Source organism: Plectropomus leopardus, unplaced genomic scaffold (genome assembly GCF_008729295.1).
Source record: "Plectropomus leopardus isolate mb unplaced genomic scaffold, YSFRI_Pleo_2.0 unplaced_scaffold48, whole genome shotgun sequence".
NCBI lineage: Eukaryota > Metazoa > Chordata > Actinopteri > Perciformes > Serranidae > Plectropomus > Plectropomus leopardus.
Genome location: NW_024652665.1, coordinates 40,712 through 63,632, shown reverse-complemented (window position 1 = coordinate 63,632; position 22,921 = coordinate 40,712). Strand labels below are relative to the sequence as shown.

The 22,921-nt window shown below is 42.0% G+C and overlaps 2 protein-coding genes across 2 annotated transcripts; one reads left to right on the top strand and one right to left on the bottom strand.

Moving 5' to 3' along the window:
• The first annotated feature begins 1,271 nt into the window (after window positions 1-1,271).
• LOC121939418 (proprotein convertase subtilisin/kexin type 5-like) lies at window positions 1,272-10,384 on the top strand. Its single transcript, XM_042482434.1, has 3 exons — window positions 1,272-1,916; window positions 8,975-9,079; window positions 10,253-10,384. Exons 1-3 carry the CDS (start codon window positions 1,737-1,739, stop codon window positions 10,382-10,384), a joined length of 417 nt encoding a protein of 138 aa, XP_042338368.1. The 5' UTR covers window positions 1,272-1,736.
• Window positions 10,385-10,826: 442 nt separating this feature from the next.
• LOC121939417 (proprotein convertase subtilisin/kexin type 5-like) lies at window positions 10,827-19,939 on the bottom strand. The gene is made up of 3 exons (XM_042482433.1): window positions 19,295-19,939; window positions 12,132-12,236; window positions 10,827-10,958 (listed from the first exon to the last, which is right to left on the bottom strand). Exons 1-3 carry the CDS (start codon window positions 19,472-19,474, stop codon window positions 10,827-10,829), a joined length of 417 nt encoding a protein of 138 aa, XP_042338367.1. The 5' UTR covers window positions 19,475-19,939.
• Window positions 19,940-22,921: the final 2,982 nt, after the last annotated feature.

Sequence of the window (22,921 nt, the reverse complement as noted above, 5' to 3'; positions counted from 1 at the left end):
ATGACATAATTGTCTAAAAAAATCCAAAATATTTTTCATTCAAAGCAAATGTTTAATTATTGAAACATGTTTGATATCTTTTACACAGTGCTTTTTGCAATATTATTTCTGAAAAAATGTGGGTGAAAAAATGAAAGAATCTGTTTTAACATGACTGTTCTGGTCCTTTAACTTTCTAAATTTCTGTCTGATATCTGAACGGGTTTATGTTAGACGTGGTCTAAATAGGGTCAGAGTCGTGGTCAGGGGGCCTGTTGGGTCCCCCTGGCCTTCACCTGCAAACAAGTCACTTGAGGAGACATGTATTCTGGTCTGAAAGAGACTCAAAATGATGGCAAAGAGACACAAAACAACTACAAAGAAATGCAAATCCACAACAAAAACTCAGAAAGGGACTCACTATGAAAAGGAGCAAAACAACTACAAAGCGATGAAAAGCAACCTCAAAGAGGCTAAAAATGACCACCAAGAGACGAAAACAACTACAAAAAATGAAAAATGACTACAGAGAGACAAAAGCACACAGAGATGCGTAATGACAACAAATAGATAAGAACGCCAACAACAAAAAAAGGCTAACCATAAAGCCTGTGCACCCTTCGGCTCATCTGTGCCCAGGGGCCCATTGTTTCGTAATTGGCCTTTGGGGCTGAACAATTTATCAAAATTTTATCGTAATCGCAATATTGAATATGGTCTGCTGCAATCTTCATATTGCAGAGGCACACTAATTGATGTGAAATGTGTCTCCAAGTACAATTTTAAATGAAATATTGTTGTGCTGCAGAGGTGTCCTGGTCTACACATCAAATTCTACAGACTTGAGGAAACATGTTTATTTCACAAGATAGTCATCAAAGATAGTCTCTCTCTGTATGCATTTATAAGAAATCTTTCAGTCTGATTTACAGATTTTTTTGTAATGTCTTCTTGCTATGAAGTAACACACAAATTTAAACTCTGCACAGTGTATCTTTTTTAAAAATTCAATTGTGTCAATCAAAACACAGAATCATTCTTTAATATTGTGTAACTGGGATCACTTCCAAACAGTTTGGTTTTGAGTAAATTATTCTTTATTTTACCTCTTGAGGAAAGCCCTTGAAGCTGGCCCCCAGGTGGCTCCCTGGCCCCGAGTTTGACCCCCCTGTGCAGTGTCTGGTGGACGGGCGGTCAGCGGTGGATCCAACTGGAGTGTCTTTAAGACCCAGCGGAGCTCGGCAGGGAAACCCCGCGGCTTTAGTTGTTTCTACTCTCCAGAGTGTCAGCTAGTTATTTGTGGGGAGGCGCTGTAGCCATTTCGCCACATGAAAGCCCGATGAGCTGAACGACCAACATCCGAGTTGCTCGTGGAGAAGAGAAATCAGCTTTGAGGAGCTCCGCGCGCACACACGCGTACACGAACTCGCGCGCAAAGACGCACGGCGCGCAGACACGTACACTTCCTCCTCCTCCGGAAAAAAGAGAGAGAGAGGGACAGAGAGAGGGCACACGAAACGCAAACTTCCAACTCTCCCATGTGGAAAGCAGAGGTCTGAGGATAAGGTATATTTTTTTCCTCCTCGGGGCTCCGTTCCTCCCCCCCTCTCTCCCTCTCTTTCTCTCTCTTTAAGTGTTTTTGCCCGGATAGTTGTGTTTCTATGAGAGTCTTGCTCGGCGAGGAGAGAAGTTTGGTTGTTTGCCTGGTCGGCTGAGGAGGAGGAGGAGGAGAAGAGTCGGGTTAAAAGTGGGGGAAGATGGTCCGCAACGCCGCTTGGAGAAGAAGCTTACTATGCGTCCTGGCGCTCAGCCTCAGCTTTGCGTCCTCGCCGTGCAATGCTCGGATTTACACCAACCACTGGGCAGTCAGGATAGCCGGTGGACCCGATGTGGCCGAGTGGATAGCGGATAAATATGGCTATAGGAACATGGGACAGGTATGTCGCCTACTGCTTCATCAAAAGTTGCCTGATGTGTGTGTGTCTGTCGTTTCTTGTCTTTGACAACTCTTTAAAGTCGGTTGTGGTTGTTATTCCCTCACCATTAACGACACTAAGTCACCCGTTGATGGTCCAAAGTCCAAACCTGAGCCATGAACCTTTCCTCACTCCGTCCTTCTTCCTGTATCTCTCAGACAAGGGGAGAGAAGCTGCAGGGAACAAATAAAAAAGACCCAGAACAGGATGGCACAACAGGTGCCTCCTCACTGTGTTTCAGAGGATCATGTTCAGTTAGTTTGCGGGCTGCAGCCACAGGCAGCTCACTATCAACAGCCTCACAGCCACAGCAGTCTCATGTGCCTGGTCCTTTTGACACACTAGTGAGACAGCCAGTGCTGTTTGGTTTGTGGTCTTGGAATTGGCATCAAAAGGTCCACATTCAAACAGATTCTTTGCTTGGTCATTTTAAACACTTTATTTGTGACAGTTTGACTCAAAGACCTCTCCTGACTGCTCCTGTTTTACTTTGCACATAACTGACTTTTTAATTTAAAAACTTGACAAAAGACAGTGTTGCACTTTTTCTTCACAACTCTGCTCATAACTAGGCCCACAGCTGCCAGAAATCAGCACTGTTGAGCTCTGCTTACAGTAAGGATGAATTCTTTAGATGCTCCCGTGTGTTTTGTCAGTATATTACTCAGTGTTCTTCTGCCTCTGTGTCTCTTGTGGTGAAGCACCACTACAAGAGAGAATGTTAAAGTAAGCATGCCATAATTCATTAGAAAAGTCTGAGCCAATATTTTACAGCTTGCATTTTTTAAATATCTAAACATACGCATGCCTCTACAGTGTAGGCTCCTACAGTTTTCAGTATATTTGACACTTAAAGCCAAATAGGGGCCAATGCTCAGCAAAGTCTAAAATAAAACTCAACCATAGCTGTAGAAAACACACAGAAAAGTGAAACACTTGTGTCTATCTCGCTTAACATTGTGTTATTTTATCAGTCAACAGCAGTCTGATCAGGTCCAGGAGGAGGGCTTTAATTGGTCTTTTAAAATGTGTTTTGACAGTGTTTAAAGAGAAATCCTGTGTGCTTTGTGGGCAACAGAAATAGGGCAAACATACATGGACCTCACACATACTTTAGAGTATCGTGACCGAAATACGTGGGCAGTTCAAGCCTGCACTTGCCAGCGTTCGACGTAAAGACAGCGTGGAACAGAGGGGGGCATTCTGACAGGTTGTTGTGGGGTAGCCTAGTCAACAGCTATTGAACCCCCCTCCTCCTTCCTCCTCGCCTTATCCAGCCCGCCCACCCACTATACTCCCCAGAGAGCAGGCCTTAATGGCCTCGTTTATCCCCTCTCTTTGAGCGGATAATAAGGAGTTGAGTATGGCACCCCCCCCCCTCCCTTTTCCATACCACCCCCCCATAGGAATTCCCCTGTGGAGTGCAGTGTCGCCCCAAACCCCCATCACTCGCCCTAATTTCCATCTCAATATGGAGCGTTCATTGGACTTTGACACCTCATAGACAAGAGTTTTACTTCACTTCCTGGTTTGGGGGTCAGCTGAAAGCCGCTCCCATGGGAGCGATAACAGCACACTCTGGTTTGCTAATGTGAACTTTGACATACCCATCATCAGCCCCCTCCCTCTTGTATCAGTGCAGCACTGATGTTTATGGAGAATGATTTGAAACTCATCAAATGACATGACTTATTGCAAATTTTTATCAGTTTGATGCTGCTGTAACGTGTTTTTCAGTTTTATAAAACCTGCTTGTACTCCTCATAAGCATTTGCCTGTTTGTGGTAATGATTTGGGGATATAGAGTTCCCCAGGGATGACGTTTTTCTTTGACCAACCCTGAAGCTAATGCTTCCCTGGTTCCCTTGTCAAAAAGCCTATGTGATATTCCATAGGGTTTTCGATCATTGTAGAAAATAAGCTCTGTGGCAAAGAAACGTTTATGATACCTAAGTGTTTTGTTCAGCACGTTGATCTTCACAAATGAACACCACTTTTAGGTATTGTTAGGCTAATAGGAACTACACTATGGTTGTGTTGCCACCGCTCCAAAGCTGTAAAGTCGTGTGTGATGACGTTCTGTAGTGTCATAGTGCCCCTTTTAGCAACCGCGGTTTTAAAGGACATAAAAGCCTTAAGGTTTGTGAGTGGGATATTTACTGACGTATTTTATATTGTAGAACAAAACATGAAAGTCTCTACAGCTTGTGTTAACCACAGACAATAGTGCAGTTTTTAACAAAAAACTCATTCAAATAACCCAATGACTTTTAGACGAGGGAAGCGGAGGTGCTGAAATGCTAACTGATTTCTGGGTTTTACGACTCCTTACTGGGGTTCTCTGCGATGGCTAAATGAGGTTTAATGTTGTGAAGGAAAGCAAAGTATTTAAAGAGAGGAAAAAGGGGGATGGGTAGGGAAAACGTGACAGAGGGACAATATAGTCTTCTTGACAGGGGTGGAAAGAGGAGAACAGACAAAGATAAACACACACTGGGAGATGAAGGGAGGAGGGAACGAAAGAAGAAGGGACGATAGATGGACGGATGGATGAAAAGAGTTGGCATGGAGTGAGAGAGCACCTCGTTGGGGAATTCTGGGTAATCCTCTTAACCATGGAGCCCCCTTCCCAGACTAAGACAGTGGCCCAAATTGAGTCTAAATCAGCTGACAAGACCCTAGACGTGGATATCTGTTCAGACTGAAGAGATGGGAGAGGACTTGGAGCTGTTCAGAGGGAGGGTGATGATATGCAGCCAGACATGGACGGGAGGCTGTTGCATCAATAACAAGTTATGAGATATGAGATATTTAAACAGGTTACACCAATACATCACCTCCATCTTAAAGGCATCAGGCCAATGGGGTGTTGTTATTGGAGAGATTGCAGAGTCTCAAGAGTAACATTCATATCTCACAAATACCTCTCTCATACTGATCATTTTTAACTAAGTTAAAGGGATACTTTGCTTCGATTTTTCGACCAGCTTTTTATCAAAACAATGTGGGAAGTATATGTAAATAAACCGTGGTAAACTTCCCTCTATGTAACTAGTACCTAGATATCCCTCCACCCTCACGGCGAAACTCCTCCAAATGATGTAAATTACATAATTTGGAAGAGTTTCACTGGCTCTTAGGGCTTTTGCTCAAACTACAGGCTGTATTTTCTGCATTTTTGTATTGCATGCCACCCGTACCAAAAACGGCGCAGACAAAAAGTATACAGCTTATCAAGAGACACACCCGACCCTCTCTCTTTCTCTCAAACTTGCACCAAAATCCAGCGTTTGAATCTTTCTACTGCAGAGATGGCTCAGTTTTATGAGACAACTCTCTTAATATTGGTGAAATACTTCCTCAATCATCCAGGGTCAGTGATGACCAGTGGCTTTGGCTTTGGTGACCCACCTGAATCTTTTAGACCTGAGAAAACAGAATCCCAGTGACAGTTTGCCCCTAAATATCCACATTTGTATGCAAATGCAAGTAAAGTGAGATAAATATTGTATCACTATTATCCTTGATGTGACTTCAGCAATGTTGCTGGAATAAGACTTCAGCATCTGTAGCAAGAGTTTAGAAGACATACATTTTCTTATTCCCTTCACAGTTATGTAGACACAAGATTTTTTTTGTGCAATGGCAGAATCCTGAAGTATGTGTGCGCGCTCATCTTGTGTGATGCCTGCTTTTGTGTTGTTTTTTAATGTACACAGGGAGCACAAATCTGAACGTATTGAGGCAAAACTTGAACTTGTAGTTTGGCGGTCTGACCCAGCTGTGACACATTCAGAATAATTTCGCCTTTAAGCAATTCCCGGTAAGATTCTGCGTGAAGTGACAGGGAGGAGTTAATGCAGTGAAAAAGTCTGTGATGCAAGACATCATGAATCACTGAAGTGGAAGTTTTTGCGCTTCAGATTTGTTACCACATAATTTCCAGTAACCTACAGTTATGCTGAAACTGGGATTTATTATCACTGCATCAGAATGAAAGTTCAGTGACTTCTTAACTCCTGCATGTTCCTCTGATCACACGTTGCCATAACTATCACAGGAATAAGTCAAGCCAGTAGTTTCAAGGGATAGTTCACTCCAAAATTAAGAAAAAAAGCCATTTTTTCCCTTTAGCTGTCATGCTGTTTATCAGTCTAGATGGTTTTAGTGTGAAGTTCAGACTTTTGGACATATCAGCTATAGGGATGTGCTAAAAGTGCAAAACAAAACAAATTAAAACAAAACAAATATCTGAAAAACTTATCGGCAGTTTCTTGTTGTGAGCAGTTTCACGTAGGAACTATTTTATGTCTACAGAACTAAACCCAACAACCATTATAACGGCATTAATAGGGCTACCCCCTAAAAGTTGAAGATTCGAATCATCTCATGGAGGCCCCTCAGTCAAGTGAAATTCTTCATCTTTTTTTGTCAGTGTGCAGTATACTTTTCAGGACTTTTAAGCGCCCAGATTTAGCTTCAGAGTGAGTGCTCCTCACTTTGACGCTGCTCTCCAGTACAGGTAGCTGCCTAGGTGAGTCTGAGTGAGACGGAGGCACCGGCCTGGAGGAAGAGACGCTTTGCCTGGTCAGTCTCCGAGTTACCGTTATCTGCAGTCTACTAAGAAGTGGTGAATTTACAGCTCACAGCAACTTAATTCAATGCGGCCTCTTGTTTTTGTTTGATATCTAGCTATGTTGCACCTTTTTGATCCATTGTTAGCATAGTTAGCACGCATTAGCCCAAAAGGGCTGCGTTGGCTTGTTTACTATATAACCTGAATGTTGCTGTCGCCCTAAACGTGCTGCCGAACTCCGTTCAGACTCTCAAACTCAATATGAAAAAAAAGCACAGAATAGTTAAATATTTGTATTGAACAAACTAGTCATTGATGTTTATCATGCTGTCAGAAGCATAAGCCTCTTACCATGAGTAGAAACACACATCCCTCTGCACAGTCATTCAGTTGTTGTGTGCGTAGTTCAGAGGAGTTCCTAGTAAAAACTGCTCACAACAAGGTCTGTGGATTATAGATCATGATGTCTGGAAAGATGAATTGCTGTTGAGGTTTTCACATGTGTTTTTTGGCGCTTTGAGCACCACCAGCCGAGTGCAGTTTCATTATTTTGGAGAGAAAGCAAACATCTCAACGTCCAATATCTCCAACATTCAGCAACTCACACCAAAACAATCTAAAATTGATAAATAGCACTACAGGTGAGAGGAAAATCTGTATTTTGTTTATTTTGTGGTGAACTGTCCCTTGAAAGGACTGCACATTGAATATGTAATATAACCTGAAGAGGTGTTGAAGCTATGATAAATTTTGTGAATTTCAAAATGTCACTGTAATTGAAATAAATGGGTGCTATTTGTAAACGACAGACTGTGTATGGCTTTAAAAAAGAGCAGTGCAGCAGAAGTTGAGCGCGGGGCTTTAGGGTCTTTTAATTCTGTGTGTAGAGCTTTTCCAGCAGCTTCCCATTTACAGACACTCCTAGAGGGAAGGGTGGCCTGCTAATGGCAGTGCAGATGTTGGGTAGATTAAATAGGCAGTGGAAGCACGATATGTTGAGACCTGTTTACACTATGAGAAGCATCCAAAGTGGTATCCGACTATTATGGAAGCACATTTTCATAGTATGTAGAATGCCTTTTAATCTGATTCTCCAAGTCATCTGATGTGTGCTGCGTGTTTAGCTAATGTTTGGTGAAAGGTGATCCAGCAAGGCCCATTGGCGCTTTCTTGTTTCTCGTTTTATCAGTCTGGAAGTTGGAAAATGTGTGTGTATGTGCATGAGCGTTGAGCTGAAAGCTGATCTAATGGGTTCTGTGGCGGTGGAGCTCAGCCATGGATCAGTGACGCACCACAGGACCCTTGGCAGCCATGACAGTTTGATCATCTGAGGGATTGTGTGGTCTTTATCAATTATTAAAACTAATCACCGTCCAGCAGCTCGCCGTCTGCCTATCATTGTCTGTCTGCCGATCCGCTGTCGTCCTCATCTCTCTGTCAGTCAAAGTCTTTGTCTGTTTGTACATTTGTCTGACCTCCAATGTGTCTTTTTATGTCTCTCTGGTTTTGTTTGACTCCCCTGCTTTTTATGTCTCATATTTTAGTCCATGTCTGCTTGTCTTTTCCTCAAACAGATTTTAAGCCCTCAACAAAACTTGATGGATAATACAAAGAAATTAACTTGACCGCACAGAAATTGGTAACTTTACTGTTTAAAGAGAAGGAAGTTACTTTAAATTACTCACTCAAAAGAACTTTAAAGGCCTCAGCCACTCAGAACAGGAGTTAACCTTGTTCATCTACAGCTGTGATAAACTCAACTCAATTGCCAGAACAAATTTTTGTACTGTATCTTTCTGCAACATTTACACATTATTATGGTTAACGTGTAATTAGGTTTCTTCACAAAAGCCACGTGGTTACGGTTAGTAAAAGGTACTACACAGTTTTGGCAATGTCATTCAAAAAAACCCAACTGCTTTTCATGCCACTATCTAGGCAGGAAATGCAACTCTGTCTCAGTAAAAGTGAGGAAAGTGAGGAGTTACTTAAAGACACCCATGTGTGATGCCTAAAAAGCTGTTTGTTGGATTTAAACAGAGGTCTGCTGCTTGGCGGGTGTCTCTCCTATCCACCATCTCCTCCACCTCTGGATGACAAAGTCAGCTCATATACTACATCACTTCGATATGATGCGCATGAAACATGGCATCGTAACATATTTGTGGTTCACAGAAATGTACGTCAACATTTTCTTCAGCTGACTGAGCTGGATAAACTCTAATGTCGTATTTATGATACAGTTATTTCTGAAATCTGTTTCATCTGTGGAATGCAAACATCTCTACTAGAATAAAAATGCCAGAGTAGTTACTCATCATCATTTGACATTGTTGCTTAAAAAAAGTTTTTATTGTACCAATACCAATGAGTTATGGTAAAATAGAAAGGGCTATGGGATGAATAAATGTATTTCCTAACTGTACTGTACTGTGTTTTACAGATTGGGGATCTCAAAGACCACTATCACTTCTTCCATAGCCGGACCATCAAAAGGTCGACTCTGTCCAGCCGTGGTCGCCATAGTTTTATTTCCATGGAGCCCAAGGTAAGCCTGTTGTACTGTTTTATGAATCAGAATAGTTAAGAGAGTGTGTGCTGCTTGTGCGTTTTAATGGATTCGGAGATAGTTTGACAATATAATCATAACTCAGGCTCCACATGCTAGCTTTTCCTAAAGGTTACTCAATTGTTATGAGATGACTCATCATGTGACCCATATATCTCCATCTTCTGATGAGTACCATGATATGCACGTTGAAAGCCCATGAAAAAATGAGGAAGCAGACCTTGTTTAAAACTATTTCCAGAGTATAAAATGAACTCCTACAGGGGATAGTTTGAAGACATCTTGCCAAATAGCCCATGTTTTTGGCAGACTTTTAGACATGTATGTCCAAAACAAATACTTTGTTTGGACCATTTTCTGATTTCTTGGGGTGTGTGTTAATTTGTTTAATAGTGTATACTTCTCTTATGAAATATGCCATTTAACTATATTCATAATCTCTACTTTGCAAGTGAATTTATAACATTACCGTCAGATCCCTGCTGTAATCTTATAAACTTTCTCATCCCTGTTGTTGCAGACAAGACCTGCACACAAATGGGTTATTGCACAGACAAAGTGCTTATAAAGAAACTTTTGCACTGCAGGAACATCCCAGTTTTCCCCACATTTCACGCCGTACTGATCATAGTCTTGACAAATGAATTATGATACATGCGAGCTATTCTGCTACTTTTCTATTCCTCAGACCCGGGTTTGATGGACAGGGTCAGAGGTGTGAGATATTCTACATTATATGAATGAAAACATCCTTGAAATAAAACAAAAAAATGCAACAGCTGCTAAATGCTGCTTCAGTGCACCACACATTTTCAAAATTTTGCATAAATCAAGCAACATACAGCTGAATTTGCCTTTCTTTGGCTATGCCTTCTTCCAAAGGAAAACTCATCATCACTGGCCAATGGGTGTAACTGAAAATTGAATTTCATGAAATTTATCAAGATTTCAACACATTAGTTTTGTCATGGCATCATCATGTTTCTGTTAAATATGTACAGAAACTACATGTCCTTTTAACAGGGTGGTGTCCTATAAAGAGGAACTAGCTGGTTAATTGGATCTATTTGATCCAAATTCAGGGAAATCCTAGATTTTCCATTCCAAGTATGTGGCTCTTAGGCTTTCTGTTAACATGTGTTTCTGTACAAGGCTTTTCTGCCACTGTTAGCAGCTGATTTCCTGAAACTAAAGGCCCTGACACACCAAGCCGACGGCCCGCCATCAGTCAATGTCGGGAGGTTGGTGACCGTTACACCAGTCCCTCTGATTTGTCCCAAATAGTTGGCCCTCATCAGGTTTTATTTGGCTGATTTAGCATGTTGAATTGACGTTGGAGCCAGTGGAGCCCTGATTGCAAGAGAAATCAATCTGACAATCTGGCAGTTGAGCTCAGCGTATGAGCTGAACTGCCAATCAGATTGAATGAGGAATGAGGAAGCAAACAAATGACTAAAATCAAATGTGTGTAAGATCAAGACAAACTGGTTGTGTAGATATATATATATATATATCTACACAACCAGTTTGTCTTGATCTTACACACATTTGATTTTAGTCATTTGTTTGCTTCCTCATTCCTCATTCAATCTGATTGGCAGTTCAGCTCATACGCTGAGCTCAACTGCCAGATTGTCAGATTGATTTCTCTTGCAATCAGGGCTCCACTGGCTCCAACGTCAATTCAACATGCTAAATCAGCCAAATAAAACCTGATGAGGGCCAACTATTTGGGACAAATCAGAGGGACTGGTGTAACGGTCACCAACCTCCCGACATTGACTGATGGCGGGCCGTCGGCTTGGTGTGTCAGGGCCTTTAGTTTCAGGAAATCAGCTGCTAACAGTGGCAGAAAAGCCTTGTACAGAAACACATGTTAACAGAAAGCCTAAGAGCCACATACTTGGAATGGAAAATCTAGGATTTCCCTGAATTTGGATCAAATAGATCCAATTAACCAGCTAGTTCCTCTTTATAGGACACCACCCTGTTAAAAGGACATGTAGTTTCTGTACATATTTAACAGAAACATGATGATGCCATGACAAAACTAATGTGTTGAAATCTTGATAAATTTCATGAAATTCAATTTTCAGTTACACCCATTGGCCAGTGATGATGAGTTTTCCTTTGGAAGAAGGCATAGCCAAAGAAAGGCAAATTCAGCTGTATGTTGCTTGATTTATGCAAAATTTTGAAAATGTGTGGTGCACTGAAGCAGCATTTAGCAGCTGTTGCATTTTTTTGTTTTATTTCAAGGATGTTTTCATTCATATAATGTAGAATATCTCACACCTCTGACCCTGTCCATCAAACCCGGGTCTGAGGAATAGAAAAGTAGCAGAATAGCTCGCATGTATCATAATTCATTTGTCAAGACTATGATCAGTACGGCGTGAAATGTGGGGAAAACTGGGATGTTCCTGCAGTGCAAAAGTTTCTTTATAAGCACTTTGTCTGTGCAATAACCCATTTGTGTGCAGGTCTTGTCTGCAACAACAGGGATGAGAAAGTTTATAAGATTACAGCAGGGATCTGACGGTAATGTTATAAATTCACTTGCAAAGTAGAGATTATGAATATAGTTAAATGGCATATTTCATAAGAGAAGTATACACTATTAAACAAATTAACACACACCCCAAGAAATCAGAAAATGGTCCAAACAAAGTATTTGTTTTGGACATACATGTCTAAAAGTCTGCCAAAAACATGGGCTATTTGGCAAGATGTCTTCAAACTATCCCCTGTAGGAGTTCATTTTATACTCTGGAAATAGTTTTAAACAAGGTCTGCTTCCTCATTTTTTCATGGGCTTTCAACGTGCATATCATGGTACTCATCAGAAGATGGAGATATATGGGTCACATGATGAGTCATCTCATAACAATTGAGTAACCTTTAGGAAAAGCTAGCATGTGGAGCCTGAGTTATGATTATATTGTCAAACTATCTCCGAATCCATTAAAACGCACAAGCAGCACACACTCTCTTAACTATTCTGATTCATAAAACAGTACAACAGGCTTACCTTGGGCTCCATGGAAATAAAACTATGGCGACCACGGCTGGACAGAGTCGACCTTTTGATGGTCCGGCTATGGAAGAAGTGATAGTGGTCTTTGAGATCCCCAATCTGTAAAACACAGTACAGTACAGTTAGGAAATACATTTATTCATCCCATAGCCCTTTCTATTTTACCATAACTCATTGGTATTGGTACAATAAAAACTTTTTTTAAGCAACAATGTCAAATGATGATGAGTAACTACTCTGGCATTTTTATTCTAGTAGAGATGTTTGCATTCCACAGATGAAACAGATTTCAGAAATAACTGTATCATAAATACGACATTAGAGTTTATCCAGCTCAGTCAGCTGAAGAAAATGTTGACGTACATTTCTGTGAACCACAAATATGTTACGATGCCATGTTTCATGCGCATCATATCGAAGTGATGTAGTATATGAGCTGACTTTGTCATCCAGAGGTGGAGGAGATGGTGGATAGGAGAGACACCCGCCAAGCAGCAGACCTCTGTTTAAATCCAACAAACAGCTTTTTAGGCATCACACATGGGTGTCTTTAAGTAACTCCTCACTTTCCTCACTTTTACTGAGACAGAGTTGCATTTCCTGCCTAGATAGTGGCATGAAAAGCAGTTGGGTTTTTTTGAATGACATTGCCAAAACTGTGTAGTACCTTTTACTAACCGTAACCACGTGGCTTTTGTGAAGAAACCTAATTACACGTTAACCATAATAATGTGTAAATGTTGCAGAAAGATACAGTACAAAAATTTGTTCTGGCAATTGAGTTGAGTTTATCACAGCTGTAGATGAACAAGGTTAACTCCTGTTCTGAGTGGCTGAGGCCTTTAAAGTTCTTTTGAGTGAGTAATTTAAAGTAACTTCCTTCTCTTTAAACAGTAAAGTTACCAATTTCTGTGCGGTCAAGTTAATTTCTTTGTATTATCCATCAAGTTTTGTTGAGGGCTTAAAATCTGTTTGAGGAAAAGACAAGCAGACATGGACTAAAATATGAGACATAAAAAGCAGGGGAGTCAAACAAAACCAGAGAGACATAAAAAGACACATTGGAGGTCAGACAAATGTACAAACAGACAAAGACTTTGACTGACAGAGAGATGAGGACGACAGCGGATCGGCAGACAGACAATGATAGGCAGACGGCGAGCTGCTGGACGGTGATTAGTTTTAATAATTGATAAAGACCACACAATCCCTCAGATGATCAAACTGTCATGGCTGCCAAGGGTCCTGTGGTGCGTCACTGATCCATGGCTGAGCTCCACCGCCACAGAACCCATTAGATCAGCTTTCAGCTCAACGCTCATGCACATACACACACATTTTCCAACTTCCAGACTGATAAAACGAGAAACAAGAAAGCGCCAATGGGCCTTGCTGGATCACCTTTCACCAAACATTAGCTAAACACGCAGCACACATCAGATGACTTGGAGAATCAGATTAAAAGGCATTCTACATACTATGAAAATGTGCTTCCATAATAGTCGGATACCACTTTGGATGCTTCTCATAGTGTAAACAGGTCTCAACATATCGTGCTTCCACTGCCTATTTAATCTACCCAACATCTGCACTGCCATTAGCAGGCCACCCTTCCCTCTAGGAGTGTCTGTAAATGGGAAGCTGCTGGAAAAGCTCTACACACAGAATTAAAAGACCCTAAAGCCCCGCGCTCAACTTCTGCTGCACTGCTCTTTTTTAAAGCCATACACAGTCTGTCGTTTACAAATAGCACCCATTTATTTCAATTACAGTGACATTTTGAAATTCACAAAATTTATCATAGCTTCAACACCTCTTCAGGTTATATTACATATTCAATGTGCAGTCCTTTCAAGGGACAGTTCACCACAAAATAAACAAAATACAGATTTTCCTCTCACCTGTAGTGCTATTTATCAATTTTAGATTGTTTTGGTGTGAGTTGCTGAATGTTGGAGATATTGGACGTTGAGATGTTTGCTTTCTCTCCAAAATAATGAAACTGCACTCGGCTGGTGGTGCTCAAAGCGCCAAAAAACACATGTGAAAACCTCAACAGCAATTCATCTTTCCAGACATCATGATCTATAATCCACAGACCTTGTTGTGAGCAGTTTTTACTAGGAACTCCTCTGAACTACGCACACAACAACTGAATGACTGTGCAGAGGGATGTGTGTTTCTACTCATGGTAAGAGGCTTATGCTTCTGACAGCATGATAAACATCAATGACTAGTTTGTTCAATACAAATATTTAACTATTCTGTGCTTTTTTTTCATATTGAGTTTGAGAGTCTGAACGGAGTTCGGCAGCACGTTTAGGGCGACAGCAACATTCAGGTTATATAGTAAACAAGCCAACGCAGCCCTTTTGGGCTAATGCGTGCTAACTATGCTAACAATGGATCAAAAAGGTGCAACATAGCTAGATATCAAACAAAAACAAGAGGCCGCATTGAATTAAGTTGCTGTGAGCTGTAAATTCACCACTTCTTAGTAGACTGCAGATAACGGTAACTCGGAGACTGACCAGGCAAAGCGTCTCTTCCTCCAGGCCGGTGCCTCCGTCTCACTCAGACTCACCTAGGCAGCTACCTGTACTGGAGAGCAGCGTCAAAGTGAGGAGCACTCACTCTGAAGCTAAATCTGGGCGCTTAAAAGTCCTGAAAAGTATACTGCACACTGACAAAAAAAGATGAAGAATTTCACTTGACTGAGGGGCCTCCATGAGATGATTCGAATCTTCAACTTTTAGGGGGTAGCCCTATTAATGCCGTTATAATGGTTGTTGGGTTTAGTTCTGTAGACATAAAATAGTTCCTACGTGAAACTGCTCACAACAAGAAACTGCCGATAAGTTTTTCAGATATTTGTTTTGTTTTAATTTGTTTTGTTTTGCACTTTTAGCACATCCCTATAGCTGATATGTCCAAAAGTCTGAACTTCACACTAAAACCATCTAGACTGATAAACAGCATGACAGCTAAAGGGAAAAAATGGCTTTTTTTCTTAATTTTGGAGTGAACTATCCCTTGAAACTACTGGCTTGACTTATTCCTGTGATAGTTATGGCAACGTGTGATCAGAGGAACATGCAGGAGTTAAGAAGTCACTGAACTTTCATTCTGATGCAGTGATAATAAATCCCAGTTTCAGCATAACTGTAGGTTACTGGAAATTATGTGGTAACAAATCTGAAGCGCAAAAACTTCCACTTCAGTGATTCATGATGTCTTGCATCACAGACTTTTTCACTGCATTAACTCCTCCCTGTCACTTCACGCAGAATCTTACCGGGAATTGCTTAAAGGCGAAATTATTCTGAATGTGTCACAGCTGGGTCAGACCGCCAAACTACAAGTTCAAGTTTTGCCTCAATACGTTCAGATTTGTGCTCCCTGTGTACATTAAAAAACAACACAAAAGCAGGCATCACACAAGATGAGCGCGCACACATACTTCAGGATTCTGCCATTGCACAAAAAAAATCTTGTGTCTACATAACTGTGAAGGGAATAAGAAAATGTATGTCTTCTAAACTCTTGCTACAGATGCTGAAGTCTTATTCCAGCAACATTGCTGAAGTCACATCAAGGATAATAGTGATACAATATTTATCTCACTTTACTTGCATTTGCATACAAATGTGGATATTTAGGGGCAAACTGTCACTGGGATTCTGTTTTCTCAGGTCTAAAAGATTCAGGTGGGTCACCAAAGCCAAAGCCACTGGTCATCACTGACCCTGGATGATTGAGGAAGTATTTCACCAATATTAAGAGAGTTGTCTCATAAAACTGAGCCATCTCTGCAGTAGAAAGATTCAAACGCTGGATTTTGGTGCAAGTTTGAGAGAAAGAGAGAGGGTCGGGTGTGTCTCTTGATAAGCTGTATACTTTTTGTCTGCGCCGTTTTTGGTACGGGTGGCATGCAATACAAAAATGCAGAAAATACAGCCTGTAGTTTGAGCAAAAGCCCTAAGAGCCAGTGAAACTCTTCCAAATTATGTAATTTACATCATTTGGAGGAGTTTCGCCGTGAGGGTGGAGGGATATCTAGGTACTAGTTACATAGAGGGAAGTTTACCACGGTTTATTTACATATACTTCCCACATTGTTTTGATAAAAAGCTGGTCGAAAAATCGAAGCAAAGTATCCCTTTAACTTAGTTAAAAATGATCAGTATGAGAGAGGTATTTGTGAGATATGAATGTTACTCTTGAGACTCTGCAATCTCTCCAATAACAACACCCCATTGGCCTGATGCCTTTAAGATGGAGGTGATGTATTGGTGTAACCTGTTTAAATATCTCATATCTCATAACTTGTTATTGATGCAACAGCCTCCCGTCCATGTCTGGCTGCATATCATCACCCTCCCTCTGAACAGCTCCAAGTCCTCTCCCATCTCTTCAGTCTGAACAGATATCCACGTCTAGGGTCTTGTCAGCTGATTTAGACTCAATTTGGGCCACTGTCTTAGTCTGGGAAGGGGGCTCCATGGTTAAGAGGATTACCCAGAATTCCCCAACGAGGTGCTCTCTCACTCCATGCCAACTCTTTTCATCCATCCGTCCATCTATCGTCCCTTCTTCTTTCGTTCCCTCCTCCCTTCATCTCCCAGTGTGTGTTTATCTTTGTCTGTTCTCCTCTTTCCACCCCTGTCAAGAAGACTATATTGTCCCTCTGTCACGTTTTCCCTACCCATCCCCCTTTTTCCTCTCTTTAAATACTTTGCTTTCCTTCACAACATTAAACCTCATTTAGCCATCGCAGAGAACCCCAGTAAGGAGTCGTAAAACCCAGAAATCAGTTAGCATTTCAGCACCTCCGCTTCCCTCGTCTAAAAGTCATTGGGTTATTTGAATGAGTTTTTTGTTAAAAACTGCACTATTGTCTGTGGTTAACACAAGCTGTAGAGACTTTCATGTTTTGTTCTACAATATAAAATACGTCAGTAAATATCCCACTCACAAACCTTAAGGCTTTTATGTCCTTTAAAACCGCGGTTGCTAAAAGGGGCACTATGACACTACAGAACGTCATCACACACGACTTTACAGCTTTGGAGCGGTGGCAACACAACCATAGTGTAGTTCCTATTAGCCTAACAATACCTAAAAGTGGTGTTCATTTGTGAAGATCAACGTGCTGAACAAAACACTTAGGTATCATAAACGTTTCTTTGCCACAGAGCTTATTTTCTACAATGATCGAAAACCCTATGGAATATCACATAGGCTTTTTGACAAGGGAACCAGGGAAGCATTAGCTTCAGGGTTGGTCAAAGAAAAACGTCATCCCTGGGGAACTCTATATCCCCAAATCATTACCACAAACAGGCAAATGCTTATGAGGAGTACAAGCAGGTTTTATAAAACTGAAAAACACGTTACAGCAGCATCAAACTGATAAAAATTTGCAATAAGTCATGTCATTTGATGAGTTTCAAATCATTCTCCATAAACATCAGTGCTGCACTGATACAAGAGGGAGGGGGCTGATGATGGGTATGTCAAAGTTCACATTAGCAAACCAGAGTGTGCTGTTATCGCTCCCATGGGAGCGGCTTTCAGCTGACCCCCAAACCAGGAAGTGAAGTAAAACTCTTGTCTATGAGGTGTCAAAGTCCAATGAACGCTCCATATTGAGATGGAAATTAGGGCGAGTGATGGGGGTTTGGGGCGACACTGCACTCCACAGGGGAATTCCTATGGGGGGGTGGTATGGAAAAGGGAGGGGGGGGGGTGCCATACTCAACTCCTTATTATCCGCTCAAAGAGAGGGGATAAACGAGGCCATTAAGGCCTGCTCTCTGGGGAGTATAGTGGGTGGGCGGGCTGGATAAGGCGAGGAGGAAGGAGGAGGGGGGTTCAATAGCTGTTGACTAGGCTACCCCACAACAACCTGTCAGAATGCCCCCCTCTGTTCCACGCTGTCTTTACGTCGAACGCTGGCAAGTGCAGGCTTGAACTGCCCACGTATTTCGGTCACGATACTCTAAAGTATGTGTGAGGTCCATGTATGTTTGCCCTATTTCTGTTGCCCACAAAGCACACAGGATTTCTCTTTAAACACTGTCAAAACACATTTTAAAAGACCAATTAAAGCCCTCCTCCTGGACCTGATCAGACTGCTGTTGACTGATAAAATAACACAATGTTAAGCGAGATAGACACAAGTGTTTCACTTTTCTGTGTGTTTTCTACAGCTATGGTTGAGTTTTATTTTAGACTTTGCTGAGCATTGGCCCCTATTTGGCTTTAAGTGTCAAATATACTGAAAACTGTAGGAGCCTACACTGTAGAGGCATGCGTATGTTTAGATATTTAAAAAATGCAAGCTGTAAAATATTGGCTCAGACTTTTCTAATGAATTATGGCATGCTTACTTTAACATTCTCTCTTGTAGTGGTGCTTCACCACAAGAGACACAGAGGCAGAAGAACACTGAGTAATATACTGACAAAACACACGGGAGCATCTAAAGAATTCATCCTTACTGTAAGCAGAGCTCAACAGTGCTGATTTCTGGCAGCTGTGGGCCTAGTTATGAGCAGAGTTGTGAAGAAAAAGTGCAACACTGTCTTTTGTCAAGTTTTTAAATTAAAAAGTCAGTTATGTGCAAAGTAAAACAGGAGCAGTCAGGAGAGGTCTTTGAGTCAAACTGTCACAAATAAAGTGTTTAAAATGACCAAGCAAAGAATCTGTTTGAATGTGGACCTTTTGATGCCAATTCCAAGACCACAAACCAAACAGCACTGGCTGTCTCACTAGTGTGTCAAAAGGACCAGGCACATGAGACTGCTGTGGCTGTGAGGCTGTTGATAGTGAGCTGCCTGTGGCTGCAGCCCGCAAACTAACTGAACATGATCCTCTGAAACACAGTGAGGAGGCACCTGTTGTGCCATCCTGTTCTGGGTCTTTTTTATTTGTTCCCTGCAGCTTCTCTCCCCTTGTCTGAGAGATACAGGAAGAAGGACGGAGTGAGGAAAGGTTCATGGCTCAGGTTTGGACTTTGGACCATCAACGGGTGACTTAGTGTCGTTAATGGTGAGGGAATAACAACCACAACCGACTTTAAAGAGTTGTCAAAGACAAGAAACGACAGACACACACACATCAGGCAACTTTTGATGAAGCAGTAGGCGACATACCTGTCCCATGTTCCTATAGCCATATTTATCCGCTATCCACTCGGCCACATCGGGTCCACCGGCTATCCTGACTGCCCAGTGGTTGGTGTAAATCCGAGCATTGCACGGCGAGGACGCAAAGCTGAGGCTGAGCGCCAGGACGCATAGTAAGCTTCTTCTCCAAGCGGCGTTGCGGACCATCTTCCCCCACTTTTAACCCGACTCTTCTCCTCCTCCTCCTCCTCAGCCGACCAGGCAAACAACCAAACTTCTCTCCTCGCCGAGCAAGACTCTCATAGAAACACAACTATCCGGGCAAAAACACTTAAAGAGAGAGAAAGAGAGGGAGAGAGGGGGGGAGGAACGGAGCCCCGAGGAGGAAAAAAATATACCTTATCCTCAGACCTCTGCTTTCCACATGGGAGAGTTGGAAGTTTGCGTTTCGTGTGCCCTCTCTCTGTCCCTCTCTCTCTCTTTTTTCCGGAGGAGGAGGAAGTGTACGTGTCTGCGCGCCGTGCGTCTTTGCGCGCGAGTTCGTGTACGCGTGTGTGCGCGCGGAGCTCCTCAAAGCTGATTTCTCTTCTCCACGAGCAACTCGGATGTTGGTCGTTCAGCTCATCGGGCTTTCATGTGGCGAAATGGCTACAGCGCCTCCCCACAAATAACTAGCTGACACTCTGGAGAGTAGAAACAACTAAAGCCGCGGGGTTTCCCTGCCGAGCTCCGCTGGGTCTTAAAGACACTCCAGTTGGATCCACCGCTGACCGCCCGTCCACCAGACACTGCACAGGGGGGTCAAACTCGGGGCCAGGGAGCCACCTGGGGGCCAGCTTCAAGGGCTTTCCTCAAGAGGTAAAATAAAGAATAATTTACTCAAAACCAAACTGTTTGGAAGTGATCCCAGTTACACAATATTAAAGAATGATTCTGTGTTTTGATTGACACAATTGAATTTTTAAAAAAGATACACTGTGCAGAGTTTAAATTTGTGTGTTACTTCATAGCAAGAAGACATTACAAAAAAATCTGTAAATCAGACTGAAAGATTTCTTATAAATGCATACAGAGAGAGACTATCTTTGATGACTATCTTGTGAAATAAACATGTTTCCTCAAGTCTGTAGAATTTGATGTGTAGACCAGGACACCTCTGCAGCACAACAATATTTCATTTAAAATTGTACTTGGAGACACATTTCACATCAATTAGTGTGCCTCTGCAATATGAAGATTGCAGCAGACCATATTCAATATTGCGATTACGATAAAATTTTGATAAATTGTTCAGCCCCAAAGGCCAATTACGAAACAATGGGCCCCTGGGCACAGATGAGCCGAAGGGTGCACAGGCTTTATGGTTAGCCTTTTTTTGTTGTTGGCGTTCTTATCTATTTGTTGTCATTACGCATCTCTGTGTGCTTTTGTCTCTCTGTAGTCATTTTTCATTTTTTGTAGTTGTTTTCGTCTCTTGGTGGTCATTTTTAGCCTCTTTGAGGTTGCTTTTCATCGCTTTGTAGTTGTTTTGCTCCTTTTCATAGTGAGTCCCTTTCTGAGTTTTTGTTGTGGATTTGCATTTCTTTGTAGTTGTTTTGTGTCTCTTTGCCATCATTTTGAGTCTCTTTCAGACCAGAATACATGTCTCCTCAAGTGACTTGTTTGCAGGTGAAGGCCAGGGGGACCCAACAGGCCCCCTGACCACGACTCTGACCCTATTTAGACCACGTCTAACATAAACCCGTTCAGATATCAGACAGAAATTTAGAAAGTTAAAGGACCAGAACAGTCATGTTAAAACAGATTCTTTCATTTTTTCACCCACATTTTTTCAGAAATAATATTGCAAAAAGCACTGTGTAAAAGATATCAAACATGTTTCAATAATTAAACATTTGCTTTGAATGAAAAATATTTTGGATTTTTTTAGACAATTATGTCATATTTCACATGTTGGGTTTTGTATGTAGACAATGAGAGAGTGATAAGTGCTCTGTGTATTGCTTTCAAAACTTGTTTTGTGTTAGCAGTTTACAGAAGATTTCACATTTTTGTTTATTTTGTCATCGAGTATCTCAAATGTTTAATGATGTGTCTCATTTTAAAAGCTAAAACAAACTGCTGCACATAAATGGCAGCAGTGTTTTTACTCCTTAAATGTCCCTTTAAAAAGTTCACCAGTTAACAAGAGGATGCATTACGTTTGCCCCCCCGTCCCACACCTTGAAATCTGCTGTTGAATGCAGGCCTTGTCAGTCTCCTGGTCAATATTGACACAGACATACCAATGTAAAGCTGGGTAAACCATGACCTCCAGCTCAGTCGTCATCCAATGGGAAAAAGCCACAGACATAAATAAAAAACATCTAATATATATATATTCATATTCCTCCCATACAACACCCAACCCTCTTTCAACTTCAACTTTGGATTACTGTCTTGATTTTTGGCTGATAATGTGGATTGCTGAAAATAAGCAGAAAAGTGGGTGAACTAGATGGAGCGGGTTCACCCTCGGCTGAATCCGTGGACATGAGCTGAACTCCAACCACCATCACAGATAACGTCACTTCATGCTCAGGCTACATGTCCACTACCGCCACACAGGCCTTCCGCCCTTCATACCGTCTTTACTGCATGTTCCCCCTCATCAGTGAAGCTCTAGATGTCATGCCCCTCATCGCAGCATAGGTCACAGCTGACTAAACGCTGTCATTATGGAATGTGGCCGGTATTATCTGCAGTTGAGCCTTTCATTCAAGGCCTTTGTTGATTGATGGGTTTTTGTTTTGCAGCAGTTTCCCGGGGATGTCTCTGTGCACAGCGAAAACTCTGTTCTGCATGGGACACAAGTGAAAATCAGCATAATTGCACTAATTGCAGCCAATTTCTCACTGAATGGACCCCGCTGTCACATCTCACAACAAGCGGGGGGACAAGAACATCTCATGGTCCCCCAGATGGAGATGAAAGGGAGTAAAGGAGGGAAAAAAAAACACCCAGTGATCGTTCTCCATTCAGCCGGATGGAGGGGCTTGTAATTTAAAGGAAAAAAAAAAGAGAGGAGACAAAACACAGCAGAAATTGATTTGAGTATCCAAATCAAGTACCCAGGTCACGGGGCCACCTTGAGAACCAGGGCCCCCAATTTCCATTCAGATCTAAAATGTCGCGATATCCTGTGTGACAGCCTCACAGCTCCCCGGGTTTCTCCTGGGAGTGAACTGAGTGAACCCCAACAAAACGTCTTTGTCGACATCTGAGAGCGGATCGGTCACGAGTGTCAACAAACAGTCTGAGGGGCATTCCTGTGTGCATTCCTGCGCCTCTTCAATGAAATGACAGAGCGCATCGCATGTTTAGGCCAAACACGACTCACGAAAAAGAAAAAAACTCCACACAACCCCCATGATACAACACAATGGAAGGCTCCAATAGGAAACTGCAGCCAACTAGCTTTATTCAACAAGGACACAGCTAATTTGTTTATTCAGTATCAGGCCCAACATTTCCAGGAGAGAACCTCCCACATGGTGTTCTCCTCCCATCAAGACAGGGGCGATATCAGACTTCTTGCATTCAAGTGCAATTACCAATCCACCACCGCTCCTCCACACTTTCTGATGTCTCCATGTTTACCCTTTGCTTCCCTGT